The following is a 19,472-nucleotide window of genomic DNA, read 5'->3' on the forward strand; positions in this document are numbered from 1 at the left end:
AAGAGCCAGGATATAAATTGAAATAAGTGATATTTTTCTTCCAGAAATATGAGCTTTTATTATTTCTTCTGTTTTTTTTATTATAAATAGGCAAGCAGTATATATTTTGCCTAAACTTATGTTTAGTTTGAAAACTGGATCACGTGGTGGGACTTGAGTAAGCAGAAACCATTGAGAGCTCTTCAGTGTCTCTCTATCTCTGCGTTGCAGGACTTAAGGACAAACGGTCCATAAACTCGTAAACAAGAATGACAAGCAAGCTGTACGCGCACCTTTCGCAATGATGTACAAAATGCATAATTTCTACCTTGTCCTAAAAAGCAAAGCAGACATAAAAAGACTGACGACGAACCAAAGGTTGAGTGAAGTTCAAAAATGATATATGTGTGTGTGTGTGTGTGCGTGTGTGTGTGTGTGTTTGCGTGTGTGTGTGTGTGTGTGTGTGTGTGAACCAGGTCTTTATATCCTTGTGGGGACCTAGTTCTGACTATAATGTGGGATTATGAGGACCACTTGCTCCTTATAAATGTTTTGGGCCCTATGAGGGGGGGGAAATGCTGTTTTTGGGTTAGGGGTTAGGTTTATGGCAAAGGTGAATTGACTATTGGTTAAGTGTGCGTGTATGTGTGTGTGCATGTAATGACTGAATTCTTTGTAAAACGTCTTTGAGGGTGCTGAAAGGCGCTATACAAGTTTGATGTCATTTCATTTTCTATTGTCAAAACAATGACTGCAACATTGTTAATGACATCTGATTATTGGATTTAATTTGAGTAAAAAAATGAACATTTTCTCACTCTCTGTGTTTGTGTAGCCTTTTTTTTTCTTGGAAAGAGAGAACAAAACATACAGAGAAATGCTTGCTGTTGCTGCATCAGTCAACATACATCGATTACATCTGGTTTATCAGTAACTTTATGACTCAGCAGCAAACAAAAAATAAGTGGTTATTTACGGAAAGGCACACTGGTTTTATATTTTACCTGTTATCCAGTACAAAAATAAGTTGTTCTTACTTTTATTTGTTGCTCAGCAGAACTTGGAGGCTGAAGAACACGTCATATCAGATGCTTTCAGCTAGAAGTCGCCAGAAATTAGGAGACCTTGATCGTTTTTCATTCTGAGGTAAATATTTTAAATCCTGATATCATTCTGAATTATTTCCTGCTATTTAGAGTGCTGTGAAAAGTATGTTTTCCTTTACAGATTTATTTTGCTTATTTTAACACCTTTAAGTCTCATATGCCTATAGATCAATTTTAATATCAGACAATGTTAACCTGAGATAATAAATGACACAATGATAATAAATTATGACTCCATTCGTTGAGAGAAAATGACAACAACTTGGCCCTATAAATCAGTAAATGCCACCAAAAATCTAATAATTGATTGTGCAGCCCTTGAAGGCAACAGCTATTGTTTCATGACAGCCACCCACAGGCTGCATTTTTTTTTTGCATCTCTTTTTTCCACAATTCTTAGCAGAATTGGTTTAATTCAACCACAGAAAAGGCATTCCAAGCATAAACAATCTGCTTAATGTCATAACACAACTTCTAAATTCGATTTAAATCAAGACTGTGACTGGGTCAGTTCAAAACGTTCAGTTGTTTTAAGTATATTAGAGAATCTTGCTGGTGTGCTACAGATCATTGTCCTGCTTAATAACCTGAGTGCTCTTGGGGTCACAAATTGATGAGTGGAAATTGTCCCTAAGGATTTTCAGCTCTACAAATTGATGATTCTATTAATTTTGACAAGTAGTCTGATGAGGCAAAGCACTCCAAGACCATCAAACTACCACCACCATGTTTTATTATAGGTATGGACATTATTTTCCTGAAATGCTTTTTCATTCTTATATATTGGGATTAATTATGGACCTGTGTGACCTGGTCATGATCACAGCACTCCTTAGGATAAGTAATCCTAAGGAGTAATAGAAATGTATACATGGAAAAAATACCTTTTCATGACTCTGTACACTAAACATATTTGGTATTGTTCTGAATGTTTACATGTTTCCTTCAGAGAATATTTTTATTAAGATGTGGTAAATTTCAAGAAGTAGAAATGATGCAATAATATTTGAAATACTATTTTGTTAGTTTTTTTCTTTCAATTTAGGAAATCTGATTAAAGTTAAGAATCAATTACATATGATTCTAGTATTAAATTAAGATAAAATATTACATGCAAACATCTTGTATTAAAGGTGGTGTATTAATTGATTTTTTTAAAACTTTACGTCAAGTTGTATGTTATTCTCTCACCAAAACATACCTGTAGCGTTGCTTTATTCTTTCAAGCATGTTAGAGAAATCCTTTAATCCCCCTGGCAACCATTCGGGGTGCATTAATACTTGATCTCACCAAGCACCGCATCCCTCCCCGTGTTTCCCTCACAGAGCTCCTCCAGACTAGTGACAGCAGCAATTAGCAAACACCTGGTGGAAGTGCATATCTACTGAGCTCATCATGTGACCTACATCTCGGTGTAACGCTCTCAAGGACATTGTCAAAGGCTTAATGGAGCAACATTGTTTTGATGAGGTGCTGAAGGCGGAGTGACAAAAAGAGCAGGAGCCCCTTAAAAGGACAGAGTTCCAAAGCACAATGCAGTAAATTGCAAAGTCAGATTTTTTTAAGTCATATTTGATGCAGCATATCAATTGACAGGATGTAACAGTTATCAACTTGGTAAAAATGGACTCTCACATTAGATATTAATATTACACATGTCACCAGCTGCACAATTTTGACAACAAATCAAACTCCGCTATATTTGGAACAGTACCCTCATATAGAAGTAACTTCCCCCAACTAGAGAGTCCACCAGCGTTAGAAGTTGAAATTTCCCTCAAACAACCAAACTACAAAATATCTGATTCCATTTTAAGGAAGCTAGAAGATCCCAACAATCCCAACACACATCCTAGGGGAGCCCCAGATGTTCTTTGGCCATCCCTTGGCTATTCATAATGTTATGGTTAATTGAGTAAACCCCCTCTCAATAAGAGAGAGTAGAAAAGCGAGTAGAAATGACTGGGAATTAGTGAAACACACAGGGGAAGGTGCAAGTGAAGAGCTAAAAGGGTCACGCTGAGATGCCTGATTGCTCCCCTGAGAGGTGGATGAGAGGGTGGAGGGAAAGACAATCCAAGCAAATGGAAAAGATTGGATGTTGTCAGATGGGTCGTCCTTTAAGATGGTGACTCCATTGTTCCTTTTGTTCGGTGCTTCTGTATATCTTGGGTGAAATGAGATCATGCTGACTCATACAAAATTCACTTCAATTAATTGGTTTAGTCTTGTTCCCATGTCTCTACTATAAGTTCATGGGTTAATTTTTACTTTATTATAGTACCATCATATTTTCTGTTCCGTATTTGTTGGGCCTTTGCTTCGATATTCAGTCTACTTGTTATTGATTTATGTAAAAAAAAAACATCTCATTGATTGCAGGTTAACACACTGAGCAACAGTATTGATTTCCACCTTCTTTTACGCCAGCATTGGAACAGTAAGACTTTTTATTATTGGCATCTAATTAGCAGCAACATAAATCCATTAATAATTAGAAATGCATTATTCTCTCTGGGTGCGTTCTAGGATTTTGCTTTCGAGTAACCCAAAATGGAGCAATTTGCTGAACTGTAGCTTCACGCAGAGCTGCAGGTGATCTGCAGAATGTGTGCTTGTGTCTCGGAGGAGGGCGGTTAAAGCATGTGTGTTTCAGCAAATACTGCCTGAGAGCAGCTGGGCAGGGCAGGACTCACAGGCCAATGACATCATCCACGAAGAAGGAGAGACAGTCGAAAGCGCACGAGCCATCTCTCCTCGGGCAGTATGAGGAAGTGGGCCCCACTCAGAGCGGGAGGCGGAGAGCAGCAGCAGCAGCAGCAGCATGAGAGCAGGACAGTGTCTGAGTGGCGGAGGTGCACACAGCGCTGAGCTGACTTTGACAAGGATATAGGACGCGGTCTGGGGAATTTTTTCTTCTTTTGTTTTCCTCTCCTCTTTCATTACTCCATCCCTCCCCCCGCCCCTCTCCCCTCTCTCCTCCATCCTTTGAAAGTTATCCCCTCTCTCTGAGCTCCTGCTTCAGGCGGCTCCTCCGGGCATGCTCCTTAAGCCAAAGTATGACCGCTTTCGCAACGAGTCTGTAACCTCCTCTGACGACCTGATGCAGAGCTTAGCCATGAGCAGCAAAGTCGTGGCCACACCGGTGGTCTCCTCCTCCGCACAGAGTCTCCCCCTGCCTCCTTTGCCTCCCCTGGATCCCAGCGCCAGGTCCTCCTCCTCGGTGGGGGCCACAGCCCTGGCAGACTCCCCCTGCCTGGATGGGGAGCAAGAGGCCACCACAACCTTCTGCATGCTCATCCCCAAGATGCCCCAGTGGAAGTTCTCAAACTCCTTGCTCAGCAGAAGCCCATCCAGCTCCAGCTCTAGCAAGGACTCAACCAAGACAGCTTCTTCCCAGGCCTCGTCTTCATCACCGTCAAACAGGACCAGTGGGGCGAGCCCAGCCAGCGGCCCCGTGGCCAGCCTCGCGGCCGTACTTAACTCCTGTGACCCTGTCTGTGTCACCCCCTGTTCCCTGCAGGCCATCCGAGGGCAGCGGGCAGTAGCGCAAGCTGCAGCCTCTGGAGGTCCAGCGGGACATGGATTTGGGGTCGCAGCAGAGGTCATGGTGAGCCCCGGTGTCTCCAGCGGCTCCAGGTCAGGAATGAACCGCAGGACAAGGGTGGAGGGCATGTGGCTGGGGGGAGATGAGCTCCACACCAAGGGTAGCTTCATCCACAAGCCATCTCAGGGTTGGCTGCACCCAGACAAGAAAATTGTGGGACAAGGAGCTTCTTACATTGTTAGGGTAAGTACATTTAGAGTTAACTGTTAACCCCAGTGATGCTCTAATCTGTTTTTACTTGACAGATACAGACTGAGTTCCCATTTATGCACCAAAACTTACATCTCTAACTATTACCCTGTGATTTATGTATAGATCAGAAATGTTTGGAGTTTTTAGTTGCGAAGTATTTAATATATATCTTTTTTTTTATCTGAATTTTTTGTATTTCTCTTGCTTATTAAGAGGACATTTGATCATTCTGATGCAAAATAAGTGATGCATCTGTAATTAAAGACTCCCATAGGAAGAAGAGAATATCAAGGCTGTAATTTTAAAAAAAATATTTATTCACTTTCATCCAAATGTGAATGTGAAAAAAAAACAAAACAAACCAAAGCATCTCAACAGCAGGCAGTTTGTTATGCAGCTCATGTGGCGGTGCCGAGGGAATACATAATTTCATCCAGATAGACGGCTTGGTGCTGCTGGTTAAGGGTCTGTATCATGCTGCACTTAGGGTTTCAGGATAGAGGGAAAAAAAATAAACCATGAAATTACGTCTCCTGACTGCGGAGGCTATTGTTGCTCAGCCACTCTTTTAAATAAATACGGCTTTGTGTCACACTGTATTTAAAACAAAAACTGTGTTTATGGAGCATGTAATCTGCCCGATTGTGAGCTCTGAGTGTGGGAGTGGTTCTCTTTGTTTGGATTTGAGCCTGTTTACTTTTATCTATGAAGCGAATAGACAGATTTTATGCATCAATTGAATCTGTTGCTTCTCATAATCGTGAGTATGAATATGATATACTGTTGTTTGTTTAGTTAGGGGTAGACAAAGGCAACCTTTAGAAATTAAAGAACTTTGTTGTTCTTTTTTATAAATAATAAATAAAATCAGGGTAGATAAAGTAATCATTAGATGGGAAATCTGATTAATCCGAGCAATCTGAATCCTTACGCGTCTTGTTTATTGTTCGTCTCCCCACGGTGTCCTCCTTGATGACACTTCACCTCTGCTCCCTCCCCCTCCTCCTCAAACTTAATGACACGGCCCTTGATTACTGCAGTCTGGGGGCCCTGAGTGCGATTTCTAATGACATTACATGAGCGCCATTCATTCCCATATTCAATTACGTTTAATCACAGTCATTTGCATCATGTGACGAGGACGAGGCAGTTGGATCAGTAGCAGAAGAGGTCGGAATGTTTCGCAAAAGTGATTTCTCGTCACAGAGCTCTGCTTTCCGAGCTTCGCGGCGCGGGCTCTTCTTGTCTCTGATCGATGTCTCTGTTAATGTTCCGAATGTGTTTCTAGGAGTCCGGCGGTGTAGGCGTGGCAACAGTCGTCAGAGACGACCTGTAAGAGGGCAGTTTGGAAAATAACAGGATTGCTGTGCTCCTGTATGAGCAATTCAGCGGCAAATCCATGCAGGGAGGAGCGTTTCGCTGCATGTATTAGTGTCAGAGGGACAGTGAATTGGTGCTGCACTGTAATCATTCCAGTGAGCACCTCTCTCTCTCTCTCTCTCTCTCTCTCTCTCTCTGTCTCTCTCTCTCTGTCTCTCTCTCTCTGTCTCTCTCTCTCTCTCTCTCTCTCTCTCTCTCTCTGTCTCTCTCTCTCTGTCTCTCTCTCTGTTTCAGTTTGCACATATAGTCAGTCATTCACAGACTTCCAGTCCTCTTCATGGCAGACATATGGATTTTTTAGTCATGTGTTTATATCTTCCCGGTGTCCACAAAGACATGTCATGTGTTGTGTCTCCCCTACGTCTGCTACCTCTGTTAGCCAGAGCACTGCCGCAGCCATTAAAACAAGCACTGCAGCTGCCACAGCGGGTGTTATTATTACACATATTAAGCTCTTTGTACTCTGCTTCATTGCAGTTTTTATTAACAGTCATCTTATGCATATTGATCTTCTTTAATGTGACTTGTTAAGTTTCCAAAAACAAAACAAAGAAACATTTTACTCCCACGCAGAAAATGCATGGCACTCACTGACTGAGCTCTAAAAAGAGAATGAGTTTGGTGTTTTTCGTCCGTGTAGCCAACATTTTGCAACATCTGTCGTGATTCTTGCCTCCAGATACAAAATTGTGACTCCCCGACATGACAAACAACCCAGCTGCCAGAATTTATCTCAAAGAGAGAGGCTTCCACAACAGAGTTTGAGAAGAGGATACCAGTTTTATTACATTTGTAAGGAATGTTTCTTGAGAACCCGGTATCTCTAGTCATGGGATGTATAAGTCAGAGCTTTAGCCTGGACGGACAACATCCCGATGACGAGAAAGGGTGGAGGTTGTGAGCGTGGGGGACGTATCATCAGCAGATGAAATGGAAAAAGGAAAAAAAGGGACAAATTTCTTGATGGAAGACTTCCCTCAAGCCTAAATCTGATTAGAAAGCTTATTAAGCTCATTTAGACTCAGAGGTCCTCTCTCTGGCTCCTAATCTCTGCTGCGTGGTTGCTTCTTGCAAAGAACTATCCTACAAATACGCTGCATTGTAAAATGTTCTAACCCCTTGAATTTTTCCGCATCTTGCCATGTCGCATCCACAAACTTTAGTGCGTGTTGTTGGGATTTTATGTCTTAATACACAGTGAAATGAAAAGGACAGTTTTCAAGCTGTTGCTCTGATTGTATGTTTATGGCCTTTTCTCAGTCCCAAACCTTTTGCTGCCTCTAACAGGCTTTTCTTCAATGAATGTTGTATTTTATTTTACTGACCACCATGTTTACTTGCCAGTTTTTCTCCATGCCTTGCATTTGGTCAAAAGTTCAATCATGGATATCATAAGACCAGATAATCTTTTTGCAAATGCTTGTTGAGTCTCCTTTATGCCTTGTAACAAACTACAATTTGCACTACTAACACCTTCAGTAATAACGTTACTGAAGAGTTGTGGAGCGTTGTCCTGTTGACAGATTCTCCCTTCTGGTTTCTGGATTTCTGCAGCTCCTCCTGAGTTACTATGGGCCTCTTGGCTGCTTCTCTGATCAAGTCTCTCCTGGCACAGCGTATAAACCTTAGGTGGACACTGGACAGCCTTTTCTTGGTTCGTAGTTATGCCATACTCTTTCTATCTATGTGGTAATGTGCTTTGTGAGATATATGAAGCTTAAGTTATTGTTTAATACCCGAAGCTTCCTATTTGTTTACTTATCTGTCTGCTGCCTTCTCTGATCTTCATGATGCTGTTTGTTCATTAATCTTCTCTAACAAAACAGTTGAATTTGTGCTGAGATCAAATTGAACTCTTATTTGACTATTTAATTGAAGTACAGGGGTATGAATGCAAATGCATGCCACATTTTTCAGATTTTTATCCTTTAAATAAATTTGAAAACATTGCTTTTCTTTCCTCTAAATATAAGGATAACCATAATTATATTGTATTGAAGTTTGGGTCTGTAACTTCAGAAAGTGTGAAAATCTTTTCAAGGCAATGTATGAAACTAAAAATGTCATGGAGCCTTCTGTAACGTTTATCCCATTTGCTTGACAAACTGAAAAAAATCACTTTTGAGAGCGCTTCTCATAAGAAGTGTTAACAGTGTTAAAAACTGCTCAACACTAAACTAACCAAACAGAAGACAACATATGAGAGGTTTCAGGATCTAAACTTTGTGACACTTCATTACACTGATTCTATTATTTGTTTGTAGCAGGAACAATAAACCAGATATTGAGAAGTGTTCCTGGAGATGATTTTGCCCTATTAATCGTAGCAGACAGAAATATCCCGAATTTTATTCTATGACAGTTTTTTTTTTTTTTTTCTCACTTCGATCCAGACAAGACGACGTTCTCACGTGAACCGCCTGCAGGATCAAACACCCTCACACATAATCGTTCCCCCCAGAGGGTTCAGAAGCTGCAGCTTGTATGCAGTCTGGAGCTCAGTGATGCTAATCTAGTCAAGGTGCCATTAGCACCTTGATTTGACAGCCATTAGTGCAACGCTGTGCTAGACGGTTGCTTTCCTGGTTAATCTGTGGATGTAACATAAAATATAAATGGGAATTATCACGTTTAACAATGGAAGATATACTAGTCCAAAAAGCATGGTGCGTCAGAAAAAAAGCAAAACAAACATTTGCACTTTAAGTGCAGAACAGAATCAGAATAAAAATATGTTTCCATGCATATTGCAGAGCCCCATCTGATTTGATGTTTTCCTCTGTAGTACATGGGTTGCATTGAGGTGCTGAAGTCAATGCGCTCCCTGGACTTCAACACACGGACTCAGGTGACAAGGTAAGTCAGCAACCGTCTTTACCGCCTGTGGTGAATCAGGAGAATTTGATCCAATAAGCATAGTGTTTATTTACATGTCCATATTAAAGTGCGTGTATATCTAGGCGAATGTTTAGATCAAAAATGCTTAATTAAATCAATTAATTTGATTAGTAATTGGTGGATCGGCGGATTTTATTTTTCCTATAAATGCATCAAAGATGGTTCCAATTCCTGCAGTTCAGACTTGAAACTCTTGGCATGCGAGTTTCTTCTTGTTTGTCCTTTTCGTTTCACTGAGCTGCATGTGATGTTGTTGTCATCCTCAACCTAAAAGAGGCAGCGCACTCCTCTTCCCTCCTCCTCCTCTCTGCCTCTCCTCCCCTCCTCCTCTCACCCTCCTATCTCTCCTCTACAATCGATCATGAGTAATCTGAGCCTACCATGCTTCCAAAGCTTAAGTGCAGGGGGAGAGGAGGAGGAGAAGGAGGATGCAGCAGAGATGGAGTGATAGAGGAGGGGATCTATAATTGATGATGTTTGCTAATGACAGTGGAAAGCTGCAGTGGTCTCTGTGAACGCACCCTGTTGGGTAATGTGTTTGGCTGCAAGTTCTTGAGAGGGAGGAGGTTACGGGTGTGCAAAACAAAACAGCACAAGAAAAACAAAGGGATGAACCCTGCTGAGGCTGTTCTGGCTGCTTATGGTTTGGGCGCGTTTTATTTTTCTTTTTGCTCCTTCTAAATTTGATTTGGTTGTTCAGATAAGTTCAGGTAATTTTATTTTATTTTTTTACCCCTTTGTCAAAATTAGTGAACATGGCGACGAAGGAAGAAACCAGGCATGGGATACATTTGGGTTAGGTTATAGAACGGTTATATTTACGTGTTAGATGTGCCCAGGTAAACTCTAAACTTAAATCTAACTGAAAATTTGTGGCAAGACTTTAAAATTGATCGTTACAGACCCTGTCCGTTCAATATGACTGAGCTAGAAAAATACTAAGAAATCTAGAGGAAAAAAGGTCTAAATAGGCAAATTTGGTATTGATCAGTTTTCAAAACAACGGCTAGTATAATTGGAAGGTGGTTCAGTCAATTCATGACAGACTTTTCAGATTCTTTTCTTTTTCTTCTATTTTTTCTTCCACGAGATCAACACTCGTTTGTGTTGATCTACCATGTAAAAAAAAAAAAAAAAAAAAAAAAAAATATATATATATATATATATATATATATATAAGCAGTTAATAATATGACAAAATCTCAAAAAGTTCAATTAGCATTAATATTTTTGCAAGACCCAGTGGGTTGGGTTGACCTGTTTCTCGTTTCTCCCCATTTGAGGACTACAAGTACCACTTCATGAAAAAAAAAAAAAAGTTCAGCTCCTAATGGGGAACACAGAGGTTGGTAATGAGTTTCAGCATTTAGATACCAGGACTAACAGGGAAAGACCAGCAATGCAGACAATAACAACAACTTCTCTCTCTTCTTCTGCCCCTCCGCCTCTCTCTGCTTTCATCAGCATGAGTCATTTGAACATGGTGGTGTTTTTCAAAAATCCCTGAGAAGACCTTTACCCGAGACAAGGCCCAGGACGCTTGGTTTTTAAATATTTATGAGCTACTCGATAGGGCTAGCCGGGCCTGTTGATTTCTGTCCCTGCCGTCCCATGGCGGACAGATAGCGAGCTACAGCCTCAAGTCTACATTATTCTTCACCCCCACCATCAGAGACACACAGAGAAATAAGGCTTTCAGTAGCCATTAGGCCACCATTCACACAGGTTGCAGCTGTTTCACTGCAGAGTTAGAGCAATCCTGGAGAGAGAGGGAGAGAGAGAGAGAAAGAGAGAGTGAGAGAGAGAGAGAAGTGCTTTGTGCAAAACACATGTAAACACAACAAGCATTGTATTTTTTCCCTCCATCACATTGTGATTATTTTTTCTGTAATTTAGCAGAGAATCTCAGCTTTCACATAACGTTTTGTAGATTGGTTTGTGAACAACAGATCAGATAGAAAACAGTTGTTCGCCACTGAATTGTAACAGATTTGGGACACAGCACATCTTACTAAACTTTTGCCCTAATTTTCCCAATTTCTTGTAATTCAACAAAGGACTCTAGTTTACTTCAGAAGACTTGTTTATGACAAGGGATCAATGTCTCTTTTATTAGTGTGACCAGCACCCTCTCCACATTTTCTTAATCAGGGAAGCCATCAACAGGCTTTGTGAGGCAGTGCCTGGTGGAAAGGGGGCTTGGAGGAAAAAGGTCAGTAGCAATATTTTACCGTGAATCTTTACTTCAGTGTCATATGCTTACGATAAGTATTATTTTACCAAAAACATATATGGTTTTAATTAACTCAGTTAACGTCTGTATGTTGTTGCATTCCTGTTTCTTTCATTTAGACCATAAACAAAGCTCTGCAGTCAGTCATGGGAAAGAGTAACCTGCGATTTGCAGGCATGAACATCGCTGTCAACATTTCTGTAGATGGCCTTGGACTCCTCGTCCCAACCACACGACAGGTGAAATGATCTACTGCTACAACCTGAAAGACTAAATTAGACAGCTCTCCTTATTTAGTGTTGTGGTAGTGTGAACTGCACAGAGCTCTCACTCATCTGGACAGCAAAAACACTCATCCAGAAACCAATGTATAGCACAACCATTCTCCAGAGACAAATAGATAAACTGTACTTGTTCTGTTTGAACAAGTACAGTTTACTTTACTTGTTCAAACAAGTAAAGTAAACAAGTTTACTTTACTTGTAAAGAGTTTGTTTACCCACAAGTAAAGTGGGTCAAACAAACTCTTATTACAATGAGGAGCGGAGTGTCTCAAGGCCGTGCGAATCATCGCTTTTCACACTGCTAACACCCAAGTCTGCATCAAAACATGATCTTGTTCATGTGTAAAGGGAAGAGGACAAACACCTAGAGGGTTGATGCAAAGACAACATTTGTAACATGGACAAAAAGATGTTAGGAGTCTACAGTTTCTACAGCATGACCATGCACCCCCTAGCAACCACAAGAATGCAGTGGAAAGACTGTATTGCATTAAATCCTTCTGAATCCAAGAATAAAACTGGAACCCTGCACTTTCTGGAGAAAGTGAAACAAATATCCCTCCTGGCCAGCATTCTCACAACATTCCACAAAGCTGTTGTTGAGGGTGTGTTGACTTACTACTTCGTTCTCAGCTTGGTACTTCAGCTGCAATGTGGAGTATGAAGACAGAGGACAGTGAGGGAAGCTGAGGAGGACATTGAAGGTTTTCCTAACATTTGTCCCAGATCTGTATGAGCGCAGCTGCAGAAACAGAGCTTTGACTCCGTACTTGGGCTTTATCTGGCCCAAATCTTTATCTAAAAATCAATCAATTTAATTAACTGACTGACTGATTTTTGGTCTTGCTGGATCATTGATTTCCAATCAAGTTCTTAATTTTGTAAAAGCATATTTGACTGTACATATCTTTAGATTGCATTAAATGGTCTCATGCCATTCATTTCCACACATGTGTATCTTGCAGGTGATTGCACACCATCCCATGCAGTCCATCTCATTTGCCTCTGGAGGAGACACAGTGAGTGTGGCATTTTTAACCCCCAGACTCTCCATGCCTGCTGTTTGGAATTGACATTTTCATCTTAACATATATCAATTATATTTTACTGATTTCCAATCTTGTGGCCCGAAAATCAATTAGTTTACTTAAGAACCTCTGATTTACGTTTGGTCTAATAATTGGACTTTTCATTTTCTTTGCTGCAGGACACACCAGATTATGTTGCATACGTAGCCAAAGACCCAGTAAATCAAAGAGGTGAGGTTTGTTTTTCTGTGCACAAAGAGTTTATACTCCTTTAAATTTGCATTTATCAGCATATAAATCATCGGCATTGCATTTTACATATACTGATGATGTGTGTGTACTTGTTTTTCTGTATGGGTCCGTATCCTTTTGGATTTTCTTTACAGCATGTCACATCCTGGAGTGTTCGGATGGCTTAGCCCAAAGTGTCATCAGTACCATTGGCCAAGCTTTTGAGCTGCAGTTCAAACAGTATCTACACAGCCCTCCTAAAACCATGTCATCTGTTGAGAGGTAACACAGTCCTGAAACAACGGCATACATGAAGTCATAAGTAAACATCAACAACAAAAACACAGAAAAGTGTTAAATGTTGGGCTTTTCAGGCCTTTGTGCTACCTCGTATGTAGAGCATATTGGCGACATTAGAAAACCTGACCTACTGTTAATCTTTTAATACTTTTGTTCTTGCGTTACTTTCGTGTTTGTTTGAAACTTTGAACGCTTGGATATTTTCACACTTTTACCAAGCATCAATTATGGAATGACGCTTTTGCAAACACAGGGGAAACTCAAGCTTAGCTTTATTTTCCGTTCCGATTTCAAATAAACATCCGCCTTCCTGTGACCAGCAGCAAGTCTTCATATTTTTGTAGATCACATTTGGACGTTGCACAACCGTAAACTGAGATTTCTTTTTTCTAATTAATTGTGGCAAGAAGTTGAACTGGAAAGCATTTAGAAAATCTTAAGTGACATTTAGCCATGAATTCAGAGAATGCGCATTTGACTTTAGGCATATCAGGACAGAGGAGCCGGTGTGGGGCGAGGATGAAGATGCATCAGAGCACGATTACTACAACAGCATCCCGGGGAAGGAGCCTCCTGTCGGGGGAGTCGTGGACTCTAGGCTGAGGCCCACCGGGACCCTGCTGGGTCACATCCACACCCAGCCACAGAGCAAGACAGCAACTCAGGTGAGCATCATGATATCCTGTCAGGTCAGGCTGTGGATTCTAAATGTGCATTTGTGACTCTTTGCTAAGAACAGTGTAGGTGAAATTCTGTCTTTCTACACCTGTAAAGTTGATATGATAACTTATATGTAATATTGATATTTTTCAGCTACATTTTCTTATAGGTTTTATTCAGCTTTAACACTGAAGCTGCCGGCGGTGACACGGCTTTCTTGCAATCCAATATTTTCACAGATGTTATATAAAGTACAGCTGACTTTCATAATCTGCTTTATAATTAAAGTTTATTACCAAAATGCAATGTTTGACTTAGCATCCCTCAAACTGGTTATGATGTGTTTGTCTGCTGCTTCCCCCACATTAAAACAGAATTACACCACACAAGCTCCCAATATATGCGCTATAATTCATCTTGATATGCCTGCACCATAACTATTAAAGACACGATTGCACAAAAAGAAACTGTAGGCCTCTCACTATGTTGCCAGTTCACTGTATGCAAATGTACTGCAGAAAATATTTAAATTGTGTGTTTCAGAACTGCATTGAAGGGAGAATGCAGTTCTCCCTTCAATGCAGAACTGCATTTTAAACACTGTGTGTTTAAAATGTGTTGTTGTGTTGACAGATGGGCTCACAGGCCAGGAGAGAGCAGGGATCTTATCCACTCGGTCAACTCTGTTATGAGCTTCACTGGGACACTGAGACGACCTGTGGCTCAGGTGAGACACCTTGTGGCCGAAAGTGGCTATTGCAGGTTAAAAACGACGTACTTGCCCCCGGAAAAAAATTCTTCTATTTTGCTTTTTTCCCCCCTCACACTTACATGTTTCAGATCATTAAGATATTTTTTAAACAAATAAAAGTTCGAGTAAGTGCTAAAATAAATTTTCAATAATAATTGCATCAAGAGAAAAATGTCATCCAATCAAAATTGGCCCGATGTGAAAACGTATTTGTCCCCTTACACCTAATGACTTAGTAGCAACAACAATCTCCATAAAGTGTTTGCAATAACTAGCGAGTCCACGTGACTTTTTGTTGCTGTGGAGGTTCACTGTTGTTTTCAAAAACGTCTTATTTCTGTCATAATCAGTAAGTATTTGTACTTTTAGGTTCTCACTTTATTCGTTGAGTTTGGCAATAATTGCTCATTGTTAAATTTTGAACTTATTTATTTGTATTACAATTCTTAGTTTTTTTTCTTACACTCTTTTTTTATTGCTTTATGCTTACATTCTTGTATTAGTATTTAGTTTTTGGTTAGTTTGATCCTTTTGCATGTAATTCAACAATGAAACATGCAAAGAGGTTAATCCTTTTTCGCTGCGCTTTATATCATTTATGATAACAGTTTACTATAGTTAAGTTTTTGGATATTTGATAAGATTAGCCTTTTCTACCCTCCTTGATTTCTAGGCCACTTATTTAAAAAAGATGTCTGTGTGATTCTTGTATGAAAAAAAACAACAACTTAGGTACACATTAATCAACTCTGTTGGAGAGTCAAATTTTAAAACTGTTGTCACTATAACAAGAGGTTATAAAAAATTCTTAAAGTGTTATTTTAATTAGATTTTGTCTCATTTCTTGCATTTAGATGGTTACTTGTGTGCTGATGGTCAGCCACCAGGCAGCAAGGACTATGAAGAGCACCAGTATGTAAATACACAAAGTTTGGAAAACCTTGACTCTTTTACACATGTAGCAGATGGACATAAAGGGGCTAGACCACATGACAGTCCCAAAAAGGACCTCTTTGATATGAGTGAGTGTTGAGATTTACTCTAGACATACCTAATTAAGTGGAAAAGCAGAAGCAGAACAGCTGAACTGAATAAACTAAACCTCTTGTGCCTCTGCAGGACCCTTCGAGGATGCCCTAAAGCTCCACGAGGCATGTGGAGGAGCTTTTGGCTCCGGCGTATTAGTGGGTTCTGGTTCTCAGGTTGGAGGTGTTCGAAACTTAGAGGATCAGTGGCCCAGCCCGCCAAGACGCAGAGCCCCCGTGGCCCCGAACGAGGAGCAACTGCGCAGGGAAATGTGGTACCACAGTCGCATGAGCCGGAGAGACGCAGAAAAACTCCTGGTTCGAGACGGGGACTTCCTGGTCCGTGAGAGCACCACCAATCCTGGGCAGTACGTGCTAACAGGCATGCACTGTGGCCTGCCCAAACACCTGCTGCTAGTGGACCCGGAAGGAGTGGTGAGTCTGTGTCAATTTACACCAGAACTATCCATCCATCCATCCATTTTCTTGCACCCTTATTCCCTCAGTGGGGTCGGGAGGGTTACACCAGAACTAAATACAACAATTTGTTTGCCTTTTTTGACACCAAAATTTTGCTTGCGTAGTACAAAACTTGTTTATCCCCATACAGGTCCGAACTAAAGACATGTTGTTTGAGAGTATAAGCCATCTCATAACATACCACTTGAAGAACGAGCTGCCAATTGTTGCAGCGGAAAGTGAGCTTCATCTCAAGCAAGCTGTCCGGAGGAAACAGTGAACCACCCGGGTTGTTGTGAGATGGTGAGATGCAGCGTGCGTTGATTTTAAAAGTAGAGATCATTATTTGAACGGTTTTGCATGCAAATATTAAAAGTTGCTTGCAGCTTGACACTCTCAATGTTTTACCAGTCAGAGTAATTGTTGCTTTTCATGCGGTAAAAAAATAAATAAATAAAAGGCTAAGAAGCATAGAATCAGACTGATTAAAAATTTTATAATTTCTGTGTTGAAAAAGAAGTTATTACCACTGAAGATTTTTAACAACCGCAAACTTTGATAGAAGTTTTATATGATGGAGCCACACAAAGTCACCTACAATTTTTAAGATTAAGAAAATAATGCATGTTTTCTTTTTGTACTTTACACTGTATTATTTGGCTTTTATTTGCTGCTGGAGCTCAAGCTCAGTCAGTTTTAGTGAAGCGCATCTGTGATCCAGAAATGTATGGTTTTGCCTCAGATTCTAAGTGATACTTAGGTGTGGACATTGATTGTGCCATTCCAATAAATATGCTTTGGTCTAAATATTTTCATTGTAGTTCTAGTTCCTTATCCTGCTGGGCTTGCTTCAGTCTCAAATATTTTGCTTTTTTTTCTGATTTTAATAAAAAAAAATTTAAAAAAGAAGAAAAAGCAACTGACAACCAAATATTCTTTTCTCACATCAAATTTTGTTGGTATGAAAACTTTTAAAAGACACTGTAGCCACTAAAGGACTATGGAGGTTTCATATCAGTGTGTGTCGTGATATACAAGTTGCAGTTTACTTATATGTTATATTAAATGAAAATATTTGATTCACACAATATGTTATTCTTCAGTAACCATAATCTGTTTCTCTCCATCATTTTTCACAGCTGAATTCATCTGGACTCTGGGAAACATTTGTCCTGAGAACTGAGTAGATGATTTTTTTTCATCCTGAAAGAACACTTCTACTATTTTTGCCTTGAACATACTTCCCATGAAAGTGCAGAATCAAGTCAAGCTCCTCTGGCTGTCGGGCTAAACCAAATGTTTTACTGTACGTCATAAACGCCTCCACATGCGGACCAGAATCCAGAATGCCACATCATTTTAAACATATAAAAAAACTAACAAGTGCTTCCAGCAATCCACGACCCCATTGTTACCGGCCATTCTTTCTGCCAACAATGAACACGACCAGAGGAAAAACTGAAACCGATTATCTATCACAGATATAAACTCGAGACGTGTCAGCCTTCAGATTGAGAAGCAAATTTCTTCAAGTATGCAGAAAATGACTGTAGGTTTGCGTGTCTGAGACGCAACAGAAGGCCGTCTCTCTCTTTGGGATGCAACGACTTGCTATTTCTACATCGGTCTCCAGTATCCGAGAAGGCACAAAGGAGAAACACTGACTCGGTGTACGAGCTGCACATGCTTATGTACTTTACATTTTGCCACAGTATCAGCAAAGACATGAAGCTTTTCTACATTGTCATCAATTAACATATGTGGTCTTGTTTGCTGTTTGTAAGGAGCTTATCGCAGTACAATGAACTTATACGAGCCTGTGACCGAGCAGACTTTACTCTGCGATGAATCCTGAGTCCAAGCTAATGTCTTCATTTCTAACTAACTGTGCAGGTACATCCCAATGAATTGGAATACCATAAATAGTTTCAGTCTGTAATACAATTTAAGAGTGAAATTCATATATTCTCTAGATACATCATCACACACAGTGACGTCTCCTAAGCATTTATTTATCTTTATCTTATTGATTAATGAGTTATGTTTCCAAGAAAAAAATCTAAATATTAAGATTTTGTTTTACTATTTAATTACAACCAAGAAAGAAGCTGTCTGTTCATAAAGTGTTGCATCCAAGCACATTACTGGAGAGGTCAGTGAAGGTGACACACGGGTGAATCACAGGACGTCAAATATGACTCTTATTCAAGTTGCTCCTGCAACAGAGACATACAAAGCGTGGCACCAAAGAGAAAAGGCACTGGACTGTCGCTCAGTGGTCCAAAGTCATCATTTTAAATGAAAGTACATTTTTAATTTTCATTTGAAAATGTAGGTCCCAGAGTCTGGAGGAAGAGTGAAGATACACAGCCATCTGCTGGAGTTGGTCCATTGTGTTTTTTCCCCAAGTTCAAAATCAATGCAGCCATCTGTCTGTCAGGGAATTTTAGCGCAATTCATTCTTCCCTCTACTTTGAAGTAAGGAGATGCTGATTTCATTTTTCAGGAGAATTTGGCGACTGCCTAATACTGCCAAAAGTACCAATGCCCGCTTTAATGACCGTGGTAACACTTTGCTTAATTGGGCAGACAACTGTCCTTACCTTAACCTCAGGTAGAGGTTAAGGTAAGGAGTCTTACTTTTACTAAATTAAAGTTTTAATTCCACTATTTGTTGAGCGGTACCTGCATGTATTTTTCCCAGTGCCTTAATAACTACTACACTGGCAGGCTTTTGTCTCAGTGTATATAATGTGCAGTTCTGCACTCATTGCAAAAAGACTACATTTTCTTGTCATGCCATTGAAAAGATAAACAAGGTTCAGGATAATTAAGCTGTTATATTTGTAAACAGTGATGTAAGCTGCTCCCGTTTTCTTCTAGATAATCGCAGTCTATCAGCTGTTTTTGTTATCAATCTCTTTTGTGAGATCCTCAGAAAAGATGTCCTTTCCTTTCGCCGATCGCTGTCCTCTGCAGTGATTGGACGTAAAATAGCGATAAGGATGTGCAATCCCTCCGTTTGTTTCGGCTCAGGAAAATTCGGTACTTTGATGACCATGTTTTGTGTCCACATCTCTGTATTTAAGCTAAACAGGTTTGTGTTGTGTCTTCAGGGCACACCAGGAAGTGGCTCATTACATCTGTGTCACTGTAGTACTTTTGGATTGTATTGTTTTTTTTCCTTCTGTGCATCAAGGACAGGTAAATTAGATAAATCTTTTGATGAGAATGTGAATTTTTTTATGCTTTTTTCCCCCCTTTGCATTCTCAGGAATTTCTCAATTTTTCCCCCTTCTTCACTGTTATGTTTAGTCAATAAAATCAATTATGAAAGG

General features: G+C 40.1%; 1 protein-coding gene across 1 annotated transcript; it reads left to right on the top strand.

Moving 5' to 3' along the window:
* The first annotated feature begins 1,036 nt into the window (after positions 1 to 1,036).
* Positions 1,037 to 19,472, top strand: shc2 (SHC (Src homology 2 domain containing) transforming protein 2). The gene is made up of 15 exons (XM_017304357.1): positions 1,037 to 1,125; positions 3,469 to 3,526; positions 3,616 to 4,876; positions 9,051 to 9,121; positions 11,315 to 11,375; positions 11,516 to 11,635; positions 12,646 to 12,699; positions 12,888 to 12,939; positions 13,095 to 13,221; positions 13,724 to 13,904; positions 14,533 to 14,626; positions 15,505 to 15,672; positions 15,770 to 16,110; positions 16,286 to 16,437; positions 17,274 to 19,472. The coding sequence occupies exons 3-14, from the start codon at positions 4,127 to 4,129 to the stop codon at positions 16,412 to 16,414; spliced, it is 2,148 nt and encodes a 715-aa protein (XP_017159846.1). The 5' UTR covers positions 1,037 to 1,125; positions 3,469 to 3,526; positions 3,616 to 4,126; the 3' UTR covers positions 16,415 to 16,437; positions 17,274 to 19,472.

This window comes from Poecilia reticulata, linkage group LG4 (genome assembly GCF_000633615.1).
Source record: "Poecilia reticulata strain Guanapo linkage group LG4, Guppy_female_1.0+MT, whole genome shotgun sequence".
NCBI classification, from domain to species: domain Eukaryota; kingdom Metazoa; phylum Chordata; class Actinopteri; order Cyprinodontiformes; family Poeciliidae; genus Poecilia; species Poecilia reticulata.

Excerpts from the sequence above, each read along its gene's own strand:
- shc2 (XM_017304357.1), top strand. The coding sequence starts at position 4,127 with ATGCTCCTTAAGCCAAAGTATGACCGCTTTCGCAACGAGTCTGTAACC. Across the intron at positions 11,376-11,515 it reads AGGGGGCTTGGAGGAAAAAG|ACCATAAACAAAGCTCTGCA; the intron begins GTCAGTAGCAAT and ends TCTTTCATTTAG. Across the intron at positions 12,700-12,887 it reads TTGCCTCTGGAGGAGACACA|GACACACCAGATTATGTTGC; the intron begins GTGAGTGTGGCA and ends TCTTTGCTGCAG.